Below are 20,735 nucleotides of genomic sequence, written 5' to 3'. Positions count from 1 at the left end.
TGGGAACTGATGAAGACATTTCCAAAGCATGGTTAGAAAGGCTAGAGTTTATTAACTGTCTAACAAAGATCCATCAACATGATTTAACTTAGTGGCATTTGAGTAACTAAATAAATGGCCATGGCAGACATTTAAAACGATTAACTGCCATCGAGCATTTAGTCTGGTCGAGTTGAAGACTGAACATGCTTTATTACAGGTATTCAAGAAGCTGGTCTTGGTGTCATTATGCCTGAACCTGAATTATTTAGGTAACGATGCCAAAATAAAACAATTGCCACATTGTCAGAATCGAAAGAAAGTTCACCAGAAACAAGTGATCCAAAGTGCTTTGCCTAATGACCCAAATCGCTTATCTAGGCAACAGGGAGGGAGTTCAAATATGAGGCCTCAATACAACACGGTGAAATTGTAACCCAGATCCACTGCTGCTCAGGGTTTCTCTTTCACTTCGATGATTTCCTCTATTCTCGCCAGGACGCTCTCCATCATGTCAAACGTGTGCAGTGCTGAGTGCAGAACCTACAATGGCAAGCATGAGATTAAAAATACATTTACATACAAAGTAGGCAGAAATGTATAAATCATGCTAATTCTCAAATTACCCAAAGACAGAAACAATATATTTTATACAGATGCATCTAAATGTTTTACCTGAAGCTGCATCTCTGGCGTCATGTTTGGCATCTTCTCGTTCCCGACTGTCAGAGAGCACACTGACTCCTGGGTCTGGGACTCTGCTCAGACAAACAGAAGTTACTATCACATGAAAACATGGATCGAAAGCCAATTTGTTCCCTAAGACGCCAAGGAGTCAAAATAGACACCACAGAAGTAAACTCGGCAAAAAAAGAAAATGTCCTCTCACTGTCAACTGCGTTTATTTTCAGCAAACTTAACGTGTAAATATTTGTATGAACATAAGTTTTAACTGAACAAGTTTCACAGACGTGGCTATGAGAAATTGAATGTGTCCCTGAACAAAAGGGGGGGGGGGGGATCAACATCAAAAGTAACAGTATCTGGTGTGGCCACCAGCTGCATTAAGTACTGCAGTGCATCTCCTCCTCATGAACTGCACCAGATTTGCTGTGAAATGTTACCCTACTTTTCCACCAAGGCACCTGCAAGTTCCCGGACGTTTCTTGGGGGGGGAATGGCCCTAGCCCTCACCTTCCGATCCAACAGGTCCCAGACGTGCTCAATGGGATTGAGAGCCGGGCTCTTTGCTGGCCATGGCCGAACACTGACATTCCTGTCTTGCAGGAAATCATGCACAGAACGAGCAATATGGTTGGTGGCATTGTCATGCTGGAGGGTCATGTCAGGATGAGCCTGCAGGAAGGGTACCACATGAGGGAAGAGGATGTCTTTCCTGTAACGCACAGCTTTGAGATTGCCTGCGATGATGCTGTGACAAACCGCCCCAGGCCATGACGGACCCTCCACCTCCAAATTGATCCCGCTCCAAGGTACAGGCCTCGGAGTAACGCTCATTCTTTCAACGATAAATGCGAATCTGACCATCACCCCTGGTGAGACAAAACCATGACTCGTCAGTGAAGAGTACTTTTTGCCAGTCCTGTCTGGTCCAGCGACGGTGGGTTTGTGCCCGTAGACGAGGTTGTTGCCGGTGATGTCTGGTGAGGACCTGCCTTACAACAGGCCTACAAGCCCTCAGTCCAGCCTCTCTCAGCCAATTGCGGACAATCTTGAGCACTGATGGAGGAATTGTTCATTCCTGGTGTAACCCGGGCAGTTGTTGCCATCCTGTACCTGTCCTGCAGGTGTGATGTCCGAATGTACCGATCCTGTGCAGGTGTTGTTACACGTGGTCTGCCACTGTGAGGACGATCAGCTGTCTGTCCGGTCTTCCTGTAGCGCTGTCTTAGGCATCTCACAGTAAGGACATTGCCATTTATTGCCCTGGCCACATCTGCAGTCCTCATGTCTCCTTGCAGCATGCCTAAGGCAAGTTCACGGAGTTGAGCAGGGACCCTGGGCATCTTTCTTTTGGTGTTTTTCAGAGTCAGTAGAAAGGCCTCTTTAGTGTCCTAGTTTTCATAACTGTGACCTTAATTGCCTACCGTCTGTAAGCTGTTAGTGTTTTAACGGCCATTCCACAGGTGCATGTTCATTAATTGTTTATGGTTCATTGAACAAGCATGGGAAACCATGTTTAAACCCTTTACAATGAAGATCTGTGCAGTTATTTGGATTTTTACGAATTATCTTTGAAAGACAGGGTCCTGAAAAAGGGACGTTTCTTTTTTTGCTGAGCTTAGGAAGGTATACCAGCTGGCACTAGACGAGACTAAGTGGTTGTGTTTCACCTTTAGCATTGGTCTTCTTGCTGTTGTCTTTGGTGTTCTGGAGCTCAGCCTCGTAGTGGGCTTTGGACATGTTCAACCCCGTGCGTAGTGGCTTCATGTAGTAGTCCTCAATCTTATACAGCTCAGTCCAGATCCCCGTCTGGACACCAGAGAATGATTAGTGTGTGCATTCAATTAACCCAAAGAAGACCAGGCAATAGTGTAAACATCCTCAGTCATCCTCACTATATCAAAATTTCACTTTTTGTGTTCATAAACATTGCATGCATCCCTTCTGCAATATAAGTGTTGTGGTTGAGGCAGTAGCTACCTGGTTTCTCCACGCTTTGTCTCTGATGAGTAAATAGCGCAGCAGGTTCAGAGACTCCATCACCCTGTCAGAAAGACCAAGGCGTTAAGTCTCACTACACCCTACTACTGCTCACTGGGCTAAACTTGTTTGAATCAATCAATTATTGTAGTGAATATTGCCTGGATGGTGGGTGGAAAACATTGCATCAATCAACTACTGGTAGTTGGGTGTGGAGTGGACTGACCTGTCCATGTTCTGTAGGAGGTCGGTCTCAGGACCCTGGGGGAGACACAGCACCTGACGCAGGAGAGGGAAAAGGTGTGCCCCCATGAACCACTCGTTACCCTTGTCCGGCTGACGAGGAAAGATATGTACATTTACATAGGTAATATAGCACCACTGGTAAAGATATAGTTCACTTTTTTGAAGTTTTAGCCCAAAAATGTCAAATCATTTACATTGGCAATCCATGTAAATCTGAAAAGGCGCAAAACCATGAGCGCCGTACCTTAAAGGCAAAGTCGATCTGGTTTTTGATGTTCTTGATGATGTAGCCCTCTACTCCTGCATGGTGACTTGTCTTCAGCATGCACCTAAAATGACATGAAAAGTTATCAGAAAAAGACTGAGCATCTTACAGAAAGGTGTCAGAACAAAAGAGCGGCCATATTGTTCTACAGGGGTGAACTTAACTGGAAGAATTTGTATTTGGCTTCCGTGTCAAATTTATCGATGCTCAACTGCAGCACTTTTAGTCCTTTAATTCTCTGTGAACAGAAAATAACATTTGACCGCTAATGTTAGTAATACAGTGGGGCAAAAAAGTATTTAGTCAGCCACCAATTGTGCAAGTTCTCCCACTTAAAAAGATGAGAGAGGCCTGTAATTTTCATCATAGGTACACTTCAACTATGACAGACAAAATGAGAAGAAAGAAAATCCAGAAAATCACATTGTAGGATTTTTAATGAATTTATTTGCAAATTATGGTGGAAAATAAGTATTTGGTCAATGACAAAGGTTTCTCTCAATACTTTGTTATATACCCTTTGTTGACAATGACAAAGGTCAAACGTTTTCTGTAAGTCTTCACAAGGTTTTCACACACTGTTGCTGGTATTTTGGCCCATTCCTCCATGCAGATCTCCTCTAGAACAGTGATGTTTTGGGGCTGTTGCTGGGCAACACGGACTTTCAACTCCCTCCAAAGATTTTCTATGGGGTTGAGATCTGGAGACTGGCTAGGCCACTCCAGGACCTTGAAATGCTTCTTACGAAGCCACTCCTTTGTTGCCTGGGCGGTGTGTTTGGGATCATTGTCATGCTGAAAGACCCAGCCACGTTTCATCTTCAATGCCCTTGCTGATGGAAGGAGGTTATCACTCAAAATCTCACGATACATGGCCCCATTCATTCTTTCCTTTACACGGATCAGTCGTCCTGGTCCCCATGCTTCACAGTAGGTATGGTGTTCTTTGGATGCAACTCAGCATTCTTTGTCCTCCAAACACGACGAGTTGAGTTTTTACCAAAAAGTTATATTTTGGTTTCATCTGACCATATAAAAATTCTCCCAATCTTCTTCTGGATCATCCAAATGCTCTCTAGCAAACTTCAGACGGGCCTGGACATGTACTGGCTTAAGCAGGGGGACACGTCTGGCACTGCAGGATTAGAGTCCCTGGCGGCGTAGTGTGTTACTGATGGTAGGCTTTGTTACTTTGGTCCCAGCTCTCTGCAGGTCATTCACTAGGTCCCCCCGTGTGGTTCTAGGATTTTTGTGATTCTTGTGATCATTTTGACCCCACGGGGTGAGATCTTGCGTGGAGCCCCAGATTGAGGGAGATTATCAGTGGTCTTGTATGTCTTCCATTTCCTAATAATTGCTCCCACAGTTGATTTCTTCAAACCAAGCTGCTTACCTATTGCAGATTCAATCTTTCCAGCCTGGTGCAGGTCTACAATTTTGTTTCTGGTGTCCTTTGACAGCTCTTTGGTCTTGGCCATAGTGGAGTTTGGAGTGTGACTGTTTGAGGTTGTGGATAGGTGTCTTTTATACTGATAACAAGTTCAAACAGGTGCCATTAATACAGGTAACGAGTGGAGGACAGAGGAGCTTCTTAAAGTTACAGGTCTGTGAGAGCCAGAAATCTTGCTTGTTTGTAGGTGACCAAATACTTATTTTCCACCATAATTTGCAAATAAATTCATTAAAAAATCCTACAATGTGATTTTCTGGATTTTTTTTCTCATTTTGTCTGTCATAGTAAAGTGTACCTATGATGAAAATTACAGGGCTCTCATCTTTTTAAGTGGGAGAACTTGCACAATTGATATATATATATATATATATATATATATATATGTGTTATAGTAATCATATGTATACAGGTTACTTACCAAATGCTGAATTGGACACAATGTCATGACTTTCACCAAGTTCTAAAATGTAAAGGAAGGATAAAATGTCATTGTGATTCACACAGCGAGATGGGATGAAGCAATTCCTCTCTACTGATTTATAAAACACAAACTATCGTAAGTATTTGCGGCATTACATCAATATTGGATGTTTTGTTTTACCTGAGGGACACTGAAGAAAGATTTGAGCTCCATTAGCTGGACTGGGAGACTGTTGTCCTCAACCCTAACCAGGCTCTTTTCATACAGGTCCTTAGGAAAGGACAAAAAAGCAATTAAGAGTTGTAGAAGGTCAATGAGAAAGTGTTACTTGTACAGAATTGCTAGTCTTCCGACTTTTAAACAGAGGATCCTTACCAGTCCTTTCTGCAGCCTGGATTCTTCCGTTCTGGGGGGGGCACCAAATATATTGTTTGAATTTAAACACAATCAAAACCAATTTTCAAGACTTTACAGAAGTCTATAAAATGCTATACTTTGTCATTTACATAAATTGGAAAAGAAAGTCAAAAGTAAATGAATATGTACCTGCTCAAGAAGAGGTTGATGTATTCCATATTACACTGAAGAACAAACACTGAGCTGAAAGAAGAAAAGACTGTTAGGACAATCAACACTGTTTTAGCACTTACATTAAGAGCCAACCAACCCCAATACAAATTGAATAAAAAACTTCTTAGCCAGGTGCAACAGTACTTTCAGAGTAATATGAACTGAAAACACACAGTATTTATTCCCTACCTGAAGACTGTGGGGAAAGTATCAATGGCAATGTGCTGTACGAACAGCAGGTAGGCCAGGCTGGCCAGAGACTCTTTGGGGTAGCACACCTCTTCCTCCAGGAACCCAGGCACCTCTCTCCTCCTCAGCAGGCTGTGAGACAGTAGGTCAGGGAGGGACTCCCCGATGTCTGACAGGATGCCCTGCAAAAAACACACACACACACAGGAGGAGCAGGGTTAACCTAAGTATAGACAGGGTTAGCCCTTTATTAGTTAGTTACCCCTATACAGGATGAAGTTTCACCTAGCTGTGGTTAAGAGCATTGAGTCAGTAACCGAAAGGTCGCTGGATCGAATCCCCAAGCCGACTAGGTAAAAAAAATCTGTTGATGTGACCTTGAGCAAGGCACTTAACTCTGATTGCTCCTGTAAGTCCAGAGCGTCTGCAAAATGACTAATGTAAACACTTAACTCTGATTACTCCTGTAAGTCCAGAGCGTCTGCAAAATGACTAATGTAAACACTTAACTCTGATTGCTCCTGTATGTCCAGAGCGTCTGCAAAATGACTAATGTAAACACTTAAATGGAAGTGGAATATAATCTTCATGAATAGTATAAAAAGAGCTAGCCTGCTGCTTGTGCTGTATTAACAGTCTCCTATAGTCGTTGTCAATGCCCATAGGATTTAGATATACAACACAAACAGATCTGGAACCAGGCTAGCTCTAGGAGCAATGGTCACAATCTGAGCAGGCATCTTACCAGAATCTCTGTGGCAAAGTTCCTGAGGGGAGATTCTGCTAGGGTTTCAGGATCCTTCAGCTGCACCTCCAGAAGAGGCTCACAAAGACTCTTCATACTGCTAGGGTGACACACACACACACACACACACTCTATACACACGTTATAGACACACTCTATTCATGCACCTAGACACTTAATGCACCGTACTTTAACGTTGGAGCTCGGAGCCAAAGAATTTCACTGTACCCTGCAATAACACCTGCAACCCTGTACATGCGACTATTAAACAATCAGAATCCAATTCTCATCTGCTAAGCTACAGTATGATGGTGTATTGTATCTGTCCCTATGTAAAAAATATATATATATATATTAAAAATACACATGCTAACTCAATAGCTCCCCAATAAAACCTACAACTTGAGCAGCTCAGTCCTCAGCTCATCCTCTTTGGGCGTCCTGCTCTGCTTGGCCTCCTCCACGAAGGGCCTGACAAAGACCAGCAGGGCCGAGCAGCAGCGGCACAGGCTGAACACGTCGTCCTCCTCCTGCTCCTTGGTCTGGGGCACGGGCAGCCTGGCCACCTGGTCCAGCAGAGTGGAGAGAGCCATGCCCACCGAGGAGGCCTTCCGGCTGCCCAGCCGCAACAACACTGAGGGGGAGGGTGGAGAGGTGGGGACAGTAAGGGAGAGGTTCAGTGTGGGGAAAAGGGTGGGAGTAGACAGGGAAATGTGAGTAGGGGCAAAGGGCATTAGGGTGGGAGTAGAGGAAATGGGTGGGAAAATGGTAAGAGAGTGGATAGGTGATAAGGGGTGTGTAGATTGAGAGAGTGGTAGCAGAGAGTAGGCATTAAGGCATGGGAAAGGGATACAGAAACGTCTTAATGGTCAAGAATGTCAAACAATATTGAGGGTTTTCCATTCAGCGGTGGAAAGGTGTTCCTCACCTTTCTGTAGTGGCTGCAGCAGGAGGATGACGGTCTCTGCGATGGAGTCAGGGTGAGCCTCCTCAACCTGCTCCAGCAAGCCAACCAGTAGCTCCTTGGGACTGCAAACCTGACCAATCACACACAAGAATATAGGGTTCCTTTTTCTGTGTCAATGCACTTCCGTGTCTGGACATGCAAACATGTAGCCTAATCTCAGATCTGTTTGTAATATCTTGCCAACTCCTATGGTGATCTGGGGCCAGACTAGCAAACATTTACATTTTATAACCAAAACAACAATATGGCTGCGTTTAGACAGGCAGCCCATTTCAATCAGATCAGCTCGGAAAAAGAGCTTATGTGAAAAGTTTTGATATGATTGGTCAAAACGCAGAGTATTAGACCTTTGTAATAACGTATAATAATTAGAACATGTCAACAGACCTCCAGCAGGTGTGTGAGGGTGGCGAGGCAGTGAGGAAGATTATTATCCTCCTTCTTCAGCAGAATCTGAACCAGAGGACCCAGCAGGTTCCAGCCCATACATCTCACTATGTTCTACAGAAAAACAAGGGGAGAAGTAGTATTACTTCACTATGTAATAACTAACATATACCATCATTATGACCCAGAGGTTTTCCTGGTCAGATCATGTGGTTAGGAAAACCTCAGGTTCCAACCATACATCCCTATAAAAGTACATATATAGGCTACTTTAAGAGAGAGAGCCTTTCAGCTGAGAAGCAGCACACCACATCCAAATGACCATCTGTTGATGTGCAAGGCACTTCACCCTAATTTGCTCCCTGGGCGCCGTACTACTATGACTGACCCTGTAAAACAACACAGCAAGCGACTCTATTTCAACACATTTCACTGCACCTATCCAGTGTATATGTGATAATACAACTTGTATTTATTTTTTACTGTACACTTGGTATAGATGTCTGGTACAATCTTTAGTTCACCTTATTTTCCTCATCTAGGACGATACTCAGAACCTGAGCACTCTCTCCATCCTCTAGACAGGTACGTCCAGCTATCTGGAACACGGAATAATCCTCAGTCGTATAGTTGTCATCCTGGATGGCTTGCTGCATGAGAAAGGGGTAGAGAAAAAGAGAGAGAGGGAAAGGGGGGTTGGTAAGTCTGTCCTTTACTAACCTCGTCCCCAAGCTACTGCGCACATGCTATACTAAGAATCTGAGCTTTGGGCGGACGTCTGGGTGAGCGAGACCAGCTTGGGGAGGACGCCTGGGTGAGCGAGACCAGCTTGGGGAGGACGCCTGGGTGAGCGAGACCAGCTTGGGGAGGACGCCTGGGTGAGCGAGACCAGCTTGGGGAGGACGCCTGGGTGAGCGAGACCAGCTCGGGGAGGACGCCTGGGTGAGCGAGACCAGCTCGGGGAGGACGCCTGGGTGAGCGAGACCAGCTTGGGGAGGACGCCTGGGTGAGCGAGACCAGCTTGGGGAGGACGCCTGGGTGAGCGAGACCAGCTTGGGGAGGACGTTTGAGTGAGCGAGACCAGATTGGGAGGACGTCTGGTGAGTGAGACCAGCTTGGGGAGGACGTCTGGTGAGCGAGACCAGCTTGGGGAGGACGTCTGGTGAGTGAGATCAGCTTGGGGAGGACGTCTGGTGAGCGAGGCCAGCTTGGGGAGGGCGTCTGGTGAGCGAAACCAGCTTGGGGAGGACGTCTGGTGAGTGAGACCAGCTTGGGGAGGGCGTCTGGTGAGCGTGACCAGCTTGGGGAGGACGTCTGGTGAGCGAGACCAGCTTGGGGAGGACGCCTGGGTGAGCGAGACCAGCCATAACACAATGCTCTGGTGAACTCAGTTGTCATAGGACACGTGTCAAACTCATTCCATGCAGGGCTGAGTGTCTGTGTGTTGCTCCTCCCTTGTACTTGATTGATACATTAAGGTCACTTTTTAATTTGGTACTCTCCTCGCCTGGTTGTCTAGGTCTTAATTGAAAGGAAAAAACAAAAACCAGCAGACACTAAGCCCTAAATGGAATTTCACACCCCTGTCTTATGTGTACTCTTATAACTTACACATCTCTGGACGACATCACTCAGTTGTTCTAGAGCCATCCTCGTTGTCTCGGCTGTTCTCCAACAGAGGGTATCTCTTCACTAAACACTCCTGTGAGGGGGAAAAAAAATGTGTTTTCAGTAGTACGGGTTATTAAATAACACGTTTCGAATGCAGTCATCACAGTTTTGTTTTATGTATGAAACCGTGGCACACAAAACAGAGAGTCAAGGCAAAGTAGGACTATTTAGCATGCACCAGCTGATTTGCTGTGAGTGAGTGGCACACATAATGGATGTAACGTCAGAAATGTATCTTGGTTTAACTCCATCATTAGTGATTTGATAAAACTGTATTTTGTTTGTTTATACTAGTGGCGTAGCTAGCCGAGTCTAAAACGCACATGATTAGGAAATAAGCAAGAACGGAATAGTCAAATCACTTCATTATTGTGGCTGCTTTGCCTTGAGGCGAGAAATCGAGGCAACAATAGACTCTAAGTGTAATCGTTTCATAAAGCTACATAGGATCTACAGCTTAATTTCCACGATAAAGAATATAAGGCCATAGTTAAAGTATTAATCGGTTTAATTTATTAGAGGAATTGCTACTTACATGTCAATTATCGGAGACACTGTCAGTCGCGTGGATTCGGAAGTGTTTCGGCAGCGTTGACCCTGATGAATTGCCGTAGATGTAATACGTCACAGTTCAAAGTTGAAATTAGTACAAAACATTGGACCAGCATGAAGAAGGAGCAATGTAAAAGGTTTCGTTTTTATAAGGCATCATCAGACCGGTATTAACATTGCGTTTGGATATTGTTGGGTCTCTGTAGGTCCTCAAAAAGTAATGAAAATGGAGATATCAATCTTGCAGCTACAGTTGTGTTTACATATAGTTAGCTAACATGTTTCATAGCTAACCATACAACGTTAGCCTTCAATACTTGATTACAGTATAAGTTACAGCTAACTGTCTTATTACGTTCTGTCATGAGCACGGACACCTAATGTCACTTATTCGACAGATGGGAAGAGTGTCAAAGCACAGACCTCTGCAGAGGAAGCAAGAATGTATTTTCACCCCCCCCCCCCCCCCCCCTGTAGAAGAGAGCTCTGCAGGTGGTGGAGTGTCTCTTGGAGGATAGCGTACTGGAGGACTTCCTGGTTGACTGTGTGAGTACCATAAAGATTGAGGTCTACAAATACACTGATTCAAATACAAGATTGCTCTTTTTATCTGTGGTTGGTGGCTAAGATGGTGACATGCGGATTTGGAACGGTTCCACTTTTGAGTATTAGAAGAGGATCTATGACCTCATGGAAAGATTTGACAGTTTCTGTCAATAGATATCAGTTGATCGAGGAGCACCACATCGCTATTTCAGGTAGTGTGGGGTATCTGTCATGTATTCATGATGTTGTCCTTGATTTGCAGGAAAGCTTGATCACTTCTGCCAATTACAAAGACAGTTGAGGAGAGATCTATTGTGAAGCTGTGTGGCTATTCTGTCTGTTCAAATAAACTGGGCTAGGTAACGTTTAATTTATTTATAAAAGGCCTCCCTTTTTTACTTGCCTTTGAGTAAATAGTGTTTTGTCAAAACCAACTCATTCTGATATTTATTTTCATATGTCCCCACTCAACAGTTAAACATTTCCACCAACACCAATAAAGTCAATGACATTACAGAACGCAAGGTAGGTGTACAGAATCAGATATTCTGTTGTGTTATGACCAGCACCATTGAAGAACGTGACTGATGTAAGACTGAAACGATGCCCTTTTCGTCTCTGACCTAGTCCTTCTGCAGTAATTCTGCTACAAAGCCTCCAAGTCATTTGAGCTGCAGATTTCAAAGAGCCCTCTATGATTGAGGCAGCACGAGAGGTAATTATGTTCCGTTTCACTTTACATTGAGTCATGGTTAACCGCAGATATAGCCGTGCTCAGGTAGGCCGCCATTTTCCTATAGGTCCAGATATGACCTAAATGTTGACTCTCCTCCTCTTATGACCATGTCTTTCCTCTTTTTGTTTGCAACCCCCCAGATGTAAACTTAATAAATAAAGGAGATTGGTATGTACATTCGTTGTTTTTTTAAAAATGTCATATAGTCTCGATTAATTGATAAGATGTGTAGCTGTCATTCAACTGATTTATAAGGGATGGAGGGATGGATCCATTTATCAATCATTACGGCATAATAATTAAATAATTCACAGACTGTATACATCAAATTAAATTATAGATCCATTGATTTATTGATTGATTGGTGGCTTGACTGACTGACTTCCCCCTGATTCCCTCTGTCTGTCTGTAGCGGTAGCACTGGAGAGGAGGAGAGGCTGACTGAGGTGTTTCAGAGAGGAGGATGTGAGGAACCTTCCCCTGTACTCTGTGGCCCCAGAGAACCCCAGATGATCCCATACAGCCGGTCACAGCGACACAGAATAGCACTTTGTTTCCAGCGTAGTCTCCCAGCAACAGTTACCCAGGGTGCACTGGGTCAGTCTGCCCAAGCACACCAACGAAGGGGAGGGGAGGGAACGAGAAGAGGGAGAGAAGGTCGGGAGGGAAGGACACAAAGATGCCAAAACAAACAAACAAGGCTGAAGACAAGAAGGAGGAGAATACAGAAGAATCACAGAAAGAACCAACAAAGACAATCAATGACATAGATGGACCCCAACAACACACAACAGATACAAACCACCCCAGTGAGCAGCAGCCTTTCCTGGAAGAGAGAGGCTCACCAGAGGGCCGGTCTATGGAGGATGCCGCAGCACTACTGAGCCAAGTCACAATGCAGGATAGAGATCCAGTCACGGTTACATCTTCTGTACTAACAACCGTCAACACAATGCAGTGTACAGAATCAAGATCCAGCTCCAACCCCCAACCCTCAGTGGGACTCAACCCCCGCACAGCCCACCCAGCCGGGCCTCAGGATCACCCAGGTGGACATGAGCAGGAGGGGGGCCCAGGGGCTCCTCAAGGGCCACGAAACTACTCCAAAACCTGGCTCGGTCTGACTGAACCTTCTAGAAGTCCTATGGAGTTCCTTCGACGAATGGTGGACTGAGGAGACTATGAAGTTCCTATATGGCCCAGACCACTTTAATAAAACAACAGTAGAAACGAAGAAGAAAAAGGAGGAGGAGGAGGAAGAAGAAGAACTGGATGAAGATAACCTGGAGGATGTTGTAGAAGGGGTTGGGGATGGAGGGGACGGCGGGTCCCCAGAGGGTCAGGGAGTTCTACAAAGGGGAGCCCACTGGGTGTCAGGGAAACGGGCCCTGAGACTCAGAGGTGAGTGGGGGATAAGTGTAGTGTAGTAACTGTCAGTGTCCAGATGGGGGCACTATGTATAAGCATTGGAGATGTTAAGCGTGATGATGATGATGGTCTTGTTTTTGAGGTTGGCTTTTACCATGAAGATGGTTTTTTTTATGTCTCACCTCACTTCTTTCCCTCACTCTGTGTCTCCTCTCCTTTCCCATCTATGCTCTCTCTCCTTCTTTCACGCTCTTTCTCCTGCTTTCACAATCTTTCTCTCATGCTCTCTCTCCACCCCCCCACCCAGGACCAGGGTGGTTGGTTGATTCCCATGCCTAGCACCTCATACAGAAACACATAACGGTTGAGAAGCTCACTAGAGGGTGTGTGTGTCTGTATGAAAATGCTGCTACGGTTTTCAAAGTTCAAAAAACTGTTTTATGCAATGGAAATGTGGTCACTGATGTGCTGATAGTTGACAACCAGCAATATTACAGAAACATTGGTAAGTACTAGCTCGGTCTTGTTGAACTTCGCATCTCAGCAACTTAAGAAATGAAATCAAGTTCTGTGTATATGTGTGTGTATTTATATGTCCGGTTTTCCTCATCTTGGGAAACGTCTCACCATGACTGACATCTCCAGTGACCACAACAGCCTGGTCAGGACCTTCAGGTCAGTGCCAATGTCAACTCAGAGTTAAAGGGCCAATCCTTAATTGAAACAATAAAAAACGCCTCTGTTTTGGTAAAAAGCTCAAGGATGGGCCTGGAGAAATGTAACTCTTCTCAAATTCATAGACAGAGCTATGGATGCAAGGACTGAGCGTCCTAGATTAGAGTTTCAAGCATGTTTTGAGGCAATACAGTGTTTGTTTATATTTGAAATCTAATTGTATTGGTCGCATACACATATTTAGCAGATGCTACTGAAGGTGTAGCTAAATGCTTGTTTACTAACATTGGAGTGAAACAAGCTTATATTTTGGGTTCTGATGGGGTATGACATTTGAACTTAGCTAATAAAGCAATTTCTAAGTTATAGTCTTCAAGAATCAATGGGTATGTATCGTTAATTTATAAGTCCAAAAATTGATGTATTACACTGCAGATTGCTGTTTTTACACACCATTTCCTACTACAGTGTCCAATACTGTCTGGGAGAGAAACTGGACATTTTACACTCTTATTTCAGTCAATATTTACCTGGTCCCGTAGTCATAAACCATCTTATCTGAAGTGCTGATCTAGAATCAGTATTGGCTTTTTGATCATAGTGAATAAGATTACATGGACGGGAGACGAGGACACACATGATCCTAGATCAGAACTACTACTCTGAGACACTATGAATACATGCTCTGGTATTTATGGAGAAGTTATGTGGCGACAAGGCTTTCACGAACTGAGTGAACTTTTCAGGGTAGCCCCAAACTGCCAGAGGTGAACTCTGTTCCTGTCATGGGCACTAACTGGGCTGTGATTGGCTGATTGAGGTGCAGTCAACAGGAAGTAGTGATTGGCAGAGTGCTATTGACTTCCTGTAGCTCTGATTTAATAGCGAGGCACTTGAGTCACACCTTCAGCAAGAGGCCTGTTTCCAGGAATTATCTGCTAGCTACTATAAGGCCTGCTGGAACAGCAGCCAGACATTACACTGCAAACTGTCAAATAAACACCTATAATTGTTCAATCTATATGATGAGGTGTCTCTGATATGGTTGGACATTAGGCTAATATGATTTAGAGATTTTCAGTGCCAAGTTGAAGCAAAGGACAGAGACTGTTGTGTTTTCTCTTTCATGGAAAATCAGCGATGTCAGGCCTGGTGGCAGTGCGATGTCAGGCCTGGTGGCAGTGCGATGTCCAGCCTGGTGGCAGTGCGATGTCAGGCCTGGTGGCAGTGCGATGTCAGGCCTGGTGGCAGTGCGATGTCAGGCCTGGTGGCAGTGCGATGTCAGGCCTGGTGGCAGTGCGATGTCCAGCCTGGTGGCAGTGCGATGTCCAGCCTGGTGGCAGTGCGATGTCAGGCCTGGTGGCAGTGCGATGTCCAGCCTGGTGGCAGTGCGATGTCAGGCCTGGTGGCAGTGCGATGTCAGGCCTGGTGGCAGTGCGATGTCCAGCCTGGTGGCAGTGCGATGTCCAGCCTGGTGGCAGTGCGATGTCCAGCCTGGTGGCAGTGCGATGTCCAGCCTGGTGGCAGTGCGATGTCCAGCCTGGTGGCAGTGCGATGTCCGGCCTGGTGGCAGTGCGATGTCCGGCCTGGTGGCAGTGCGATGTCCGGCCTGGTGGCAGTGCGATGTCCGGCCTGGTGGCAGTGCGATGTCCGGCCTGGTGGCAGTGCGATGTCCGGCCTGGTGGCAGTGCGATGTCCGGCCTGGTGGCAGTGCGATGTCCGGCCTGGTGGCAGTGCGATGTCCGGCCTGGTGGCAGTGCGATGTCCGGCCTGGTGGCAGTGCGATGTCAGGCCTGGTGGCAGTGCGATGTCAGGCCTGGTGGCAGTGCGATGTCCGGCCTGGTGGCAGTGCGATGTCCGGCCTGGTGGCAGTGCGATGTCCGGCCTCATGGCAGTGCGATGTCCGGCCTGGTGGCAGTGCGATGTCCGGCCTGGTGGCAGTGCGATGTCCAGCCTGGTGGCAGTGCGATGTCCAGCCTGGTGGCAGTGCGATGTCCAGCCTGGTGACAGTGCGATGTCCAGCCTGGTGACAGTGCGATGTCCAGCCTGGTGGCAGTGCGATGTCAGACCTGTGCAATTTTTTTTACTATACAGTGTATTTTTTTCCATGGCAGGTTCACAAACACCAACATTATCCACGAAGGCCCAGAGGGGACCATGATCGTTATGGTGCTCCTCAATCTGTAAGTGTGTGTGTGTGTGTGTGTGTGTGTGTGTGTGTGTGTGTGTGTGTGTGTGTGTGTGTGTGTGTGTGTGTGTGTGTGTGTGTGTGTGTGTGTGTGTGTGTGTGTGTGTCATGTGCTGTTGCAGGAACAGCTGGAGAGCCTGTGCCTCAGTAGGATCCGTCAGGGATCAGCAGAGGAAATCAGAGAACATTGTTTTACCTGGGGGAACACCCTCTCAACAAACTTAACCTAGTGATTTATCTCTACTTGTGTGTATCCAGGGTGCACTGCAGTGTGTGTGTGTTCTTTTGGATGCTCTCTTTGGTACATTTTAAACATCACAAAAGGGAATGCCAACCTGTTAAAACTCATGATTTCATTAAGATATGCATAGAATTAGAATTTGTATATTCATTGTTATGAAAAACGCATATACATAACCACAGGCACAGCAATTCAAAGGTTTCCTTGTGTTTTATGTTGCCCTGTGAAATATACAGTGGTGTGTGTGTGTGTGTGGCATCTCCAATCTGCATTGTGTGCTTGCCCTTGCGTTGTTTGACCTGTGCCAGATGGCGTGTGTGTGGTGTGTGTGTGCACTACTTCCCCAGGCAGGTCGGTGGCAGGGCGTGAGCCTAGCAGGCGCTGTGTGGGACAGTTCCGTGCTGCTCCCGTCTGTGTACACACAGACGCCTCTCGGGCCTTATCTCCTCCACCTGATTACCCCCCCCAAACCCAACCCTCTCTAGATCCGTGATGCAGCAGCCCGGGGCGACACACACACCCTGGGAAACATTCCATTTGGTCCCTAACTGATCCACTGTGTACACCACCCCAGAGAGGAAACCAGGGACATAACTTCAGCTCTGATTTATAGCTGTCTAAATAAATGGGAGATGACTCTTTCTTGAGCTGATATCACCTTATCTAGGCTACAGATGTTGTCTTCATCCAATCTGATAAGTAGATGGTAAAGAACATGCCTTATTGAGTGAGGTGCTCAACAAATAATTGAACGTTGTACCTGGCTGTTGGCTGCAGTATGGTTTCAACTAACTCAAAATGTCTCGTATTTAGTTCTGCTCATAATGATGTTTATTATAAGAAATTATAAAGTAGTCTTATGACAAGTCTTACATTGCATTATAAGCACATCATAAAGCATACATACTTATCCGAAGTGTTATCCATTTTTTTTTTTGTTACTTACTAACAATATATCTGCAGGACCATAGAACAGTACCAAGCCATTAGCATTTGAGTCAACTATCCATCTCATGAATAATTTGGAGTTGAGGCCTACCTACTGCATGGCAGCTGTGTAATTAGTCAGGCCTCTGTTGTTGTTGTTAGGTGAATCATGTGAATAATGGATGGGCCTCATGCAACACTAGACCCAGGTAGCAGCATTGCTCCAGGAGACATACTCACTGTGCTCCTGTATTCCTAAAACATATTTACCAGCCCTCTGGTTAGCCTATTTCCGAGATACTCTTCCCATCACCAAAGGCAAATATATCATCTGGAATGCCTTACCCATCCCTACTGGCTATACAAAATAAAGTGTTCCCTTAAACACACAGCTTTGTAAACTTTACAAACATGTGCATTGTGCTGCTGAGGAGATTAGTCATATTGCCAGCCAGAAATCATATACATATTTACTATAGATGCCTGCGGAGATCTGCATGTCACGTCGGGGGCGATGAAACAACAGAAGCACGTTTATTTTCAATGACAGAAGCGAAGTGGGCGGTACCGTTGGGCAATAAGAACGTGGGCTAGGGACTTGAAAAGGGCGGGACCAAAGTTGGGGATTGTGGAACTTTATGCAAATACTCAGCGACATCTCGTTACTGTTGGCCAATCGAAGCTCATTAGTTTCCAGCCCCTTCTGGATTGTCTGTTGATACCTAGTCTGCTTGCGACCGCCAAAGGTAATTTACTATTGAGCCGACAGATGTATCATTTATGGAATGCGGTCTCAGCAAACGTGGGAACATTGCCTTTAATGTTTTTATTATTTAACCTTTGTTTAACTAGGCAAGTCAATTAAGAACAAATTATTATTTACAATGACGGCCTAACCCGGACGAGGCTGGGCCAATTGTGTGCCGCCCTATGGGACTCCCAATCACGGCCAGTTGTGATACAGCCTGGAATCGAACCACGGTCTGTAGTGACGCCTCTAGACCGCTGCGCCACTCGAGAGCTTAACAGACCTCACTTTAAAGAAATTTGCCTTGTTGTAAAAGTTGACCCATCACTTTAGAGTGGATTGCAGTCAAGAAGATTCAGTTGAAACTTAGACCGCTGCGCCACTCGGGAGGCCAAAGGGTGCATAGCCGACAAGGTGCGATCTGCTAGAATCCAGGGGGGAATCCTATGAAGCAAGCTAGATCTACTCAGGGGTTTCTAAAGCTAATCAGCTTCAATTAGCTTCGCATTTCATAGGCTTCGTCCGTACTATGACTGTGGATATTGCTCGTCCGTCTGCTGCTAACTCTAGCAGGCTTGTAACTACGCGTGCATGTAGCACATGGTTAGTCGGACGATAAAACTCTTCAGTGACTTAATACTGAAACGTCAATATATGGGCGAGTAAGTGCCACATTTTCATTTGTGCTGAAATCAAAATTAAATAATATTTTTCTTGCAAATTCAGCAAGCTATTGCGTGAAATAGGATTTTCGAAGTGCCTTCTGTATTTTATTATTGTTAATGCCGACTTTGGTTTGCTTTGGTGTGCTTATCAATGCACAAACACCTTTCCCACCACTCTGGTCGATAAAATAATTGTATTAAGTCATACAAAAGTGTTACTGTGCGTGAAGTTTAAAATGCTTTCTGTCATTACTAAATGGGTAATGTGATATATTTTAACATTTTTATTTTTTAACACAGACATTTTAATAAAATATTTAATCAGTTGTCTTCCTCAAATGAAGGAGGGAATCTGATGTCATTGGTCCTCAACTCGTGGCTCAGTCATTTCATTCAGGGTAAGTGGCATTGGCCGTGAGTGGCTCTTCCCCAGAGCAGGTTATAGTTCTGATGCATTCGTTGCATATAAATTTACCAGGCTAAAAGGTGAGCCACTTTTGAATGACGGTTATCCCGAGTTGAACTCAAGAGTTGACCAAAGTTACTTCGCTAACTCCTCAAACCTGCTTTGTAGGATAACAATTGGTTTTTCCTGACCATGTTGTGTTTGTGTGTTGCAGGTTATCAGTGGTGTACGGGAGGCCCTGAAGAGCCCGACCTCAGTCGAATACCTCTCTATTCTGATGTAGCAGCTGTCACTTCAGGACCCACAGAGCCTAGTCTAGCTACTCACAACCATAGCCATCCAGTATCCTCTACTATATACTACTTTCTTTACTGTTACAGCCAAATCTTTACATGTTTCCTATCAGAACGGCAAGGGCTGGAGGTATCGCGCTTCTGATATCATTGATTTACTTTTATTTGAAATCACTATTGGAGAACCTTGCCTTGCCTTTTTTGTATTACTTTGGTTGATTTTTCAGTTTTATTGATACAACTATTGAGAATTGAGAGAAATTACTTTTCATCTTCTCTCAGGATATGGACAGTGCTTGTTGAGGTTTTAGTGCTCTGAAATGAAGACTGTAATTTCCAAGAAGATTGTGCAGACGTACTGTATCATCGAATAGGCTTGTTATTACACAGGTGCATAGTTTACAGCTTCATGGCGGAAATGTATAGTCGTATTATGCCTCTCCTAATTTTCAAACAAACACTGATATACTGAATCTGATGATACTGTAAATGCCTAAATCAAATCTTCAAAGTTACAAGCCTCCAATGTTTAACCCCATGCTTCTATACAACCAAATAAATCACACTCAGGTTTTCCACTGTGTATAAAAATGTCATGTGATCGACTATATTGCCATACTGGAAGAGGATGGTGCAATAAATGTGTCGCTGTTTATCCCAGCTTCCTTCACAGGAAGTTTATGGTGTTGTAATCTCATTTGTTCCAAGTGTGACAAGAAAGTTGTCTGAAAATATTTGTTTTGGACCAGGTGGCTCGCGCGAATTGAAACATTATCTGAGGAGCATTTTGGAGGGGATACATTTTTTTTATCGTGATTCTTTATGGATATTTTGTGTATTTTATAATTCAAACATTTTAGGATGATACGGTTAGAGATATAACCTTAGTATATTATTTCCTAAGCTTTTCGCTTGAAGCCAATAACATGTTAATTTGGTTGGTGCGAGTTTTAATTTTTTCCTTGTTCATTTAAACATTTGTGGAAATAAAATATTGTGCAATGGAATTGTGTCGAAATTGTAAAAGCCTATAGGGTGAATTCAGGAAGTGGAACATCATATAAACTGGGACAGCTTAATCCTGAAGCATATATTTATTGGTCTGACAAGAGAAAATCTAAATTGTTGTTATGCCACGTTCAAAACAACTTGGAACTCGGAAATCTCCGACATCAGTGCGTTCAAGACAACTGGGAACTTGGGGGGGGGGGGTTTGAAGGGTCATCCAACTCGGAATTCCAAGTCAGAAACTCTGGCATCTTTCTCGAGCTCTGACTTTCCGACCTGAAGATCACTGATGCCTCGTTTTTTTCTGAGTTCCCAGTTGTCTTGAAAGCACCAACACTAATGCCACGTTCACATATTACTAGAAAACTTGGAAATGCCACACTTGCAAACTGGTTGTAGTTATACACGAGCCATGTTTAACTAGTTAGTAAAGCGGACATTTCTGAGATTCCTAGTTCCGATTAATTTAGTTGCACAAATAGAACGACAGTTTGTAACAGTAAACAAATGCCCTTGCAGAGAAACCAACCACATGATAAAAATCACATCACTTCGTTGGTGTGACATCATAGAGGGGGCAGATGCCACGTTCAAAACAACTGGGTACTAGGCCGAAATCTCCGATGTCAGTGAGTTCAAATCAACTGGGAACTCCCGAAATAAACTTGCTCTGAGTTGAGAAAATCGTTTTGAACAGTGATTCAACTCGGAATTCCAAGTCAGCAACTCTAACCTCTTTCTAGATATCCGAGCTGGACGTCGTGATTTGACCTCGTTTTTTCTCTTGAGTTCCCAGTTGTCTTGAAAGCACCAAGAGAAAACTTC

The 20,735-nt window shown here is 44.7% G+C and overlaps 2 protein-coding genes and 1 long non-coding RNA gene across 7 annotated transcripts; 2 read left to right on the top strand and 1 right to left on the bottom strand.

The window, feature by feature from the left end:
- Nucleotides 1-32: 32 nt before the first annotated feature.
- glmna (glomulin, FKBP associated protein a) lies at nt 33-10,200 on the bottom strand. 2 transcript variants are annotated; one of them, XM_021589876.2, is made up of 19 exons: nt 10,093-10,200; nt 9,498-9,588; nt 8,411-8,536; nt 7,887-8,000; nt 7,461-7,569; nt 6,932-7,166; nt 6,533-6,632; nt 5,788-5,969; nt 5,575-5,628; nt 5,404-5,434; nt 5,209-5,298; nt 5,026-5,067; nt 3,319-3,392; nt 3,134-3,218; nt 2,870-2,979; nt 2,644-2,707; nt 2,334-2,472; nt 655-737; nt 33-522 (listed from the first exon to the last, which is right to left on the bottom strand). In XM_021589876.2, the coding sequence occupies exons 2-19, from the start codon at nt 9,534-9,536 to the stop codon at nt 433-435; spliced, it is 1,767 nt and encodes a 588-aa protein (XP_021445551.2). In that variant the 5' UTR covers nt 9,537-9,588; nt 10,093-10,200; the 3' UTR covers nt 33-432. The 2 variants fall into 2 exon arrangements, with proteins under 2 accessions (XP_021445551.2, XP_036821921.1); XM_036966026.1 differs by having other exon boundaries at nt 6,533-6,629.
- On the top strand, nt 10,190-17,712 carry LOC110508952. 4 transcript variants are annotated; one of them, XM_036966032.1, is made up of 7 exons: nt 10,190-10,276; nt 10,508-10,655; nt 10,918-11,014; nt 11,130-11,180; nt 11,283-11,370; nt 11,532-11,559; nt 11,804-17,712. In XM_036966032.1, the coding sequence occupies exon 7, from the start codon at nt 14,561-14,563 to the stop codon at nt 15,593-15,595; it is 1,035 nt and encodes a 344-aa protein (XP_036821927.1). In that variant the 5' UTR covers nt 10,190-10,276; nt 10,508-10,655; nt 10,918-11,014; nt 11,130-11,180; nt 11,283-11,370; nt 11,532-11,559; nt 11,804-14,560; the 3' UTR covers nt 15,596-17,712. The 4 variants fall into 4 exon arrangements, with proteins under 4 accessions (XP_036821927.1, XP_036821926.1, XP_036821925.1 ...); XM_036966031.1 differs by having other exon boundaries at nt 10,208-10,326; XM_036966030.1 differs by lacking the exon at nt 10,190-10,276 and having other exon boundaries at nt 10,436-10,655.
- A 1-nt stretch (nt 17,713) lies between these two features.
- Nucleotides 17,714-19,905, top strand: LOC118944817. The gene is made up of 2 exons (XR_005040197.1): nt 17,714-18,601; nt 18,824-19,905. It is a non-coding gene; the product is annotated as an uncharacterized LOC118944817 (long non-coding RNA).
- Nucleotides 19,906-20,735: the final 830 nt, after the last annotated feature.

The sequence above is a fragment of the Oncorhynchus mykiss genome, chromosome 28 (genome assembly GCF_013265735.2).
Source record: "Oncorhynchus mykiss isolate Arlee chromosome 28, USDA_OmykA_1.1, whole genome shotgun sequence".
In the NCBI taxonomy this organism is placed as follows: Eukaryota; Metazoa; Chordata; class Actinopteri; order Salmoniformes; family Salmonidae; genus Oncorhynchus; species Oncorhynchus mykiss.
The sequence above is the reverse complement of the archived record's forward strand: the minus strand, read 5'-3'. Positions and strand labels throughout refer to the sequence as shown.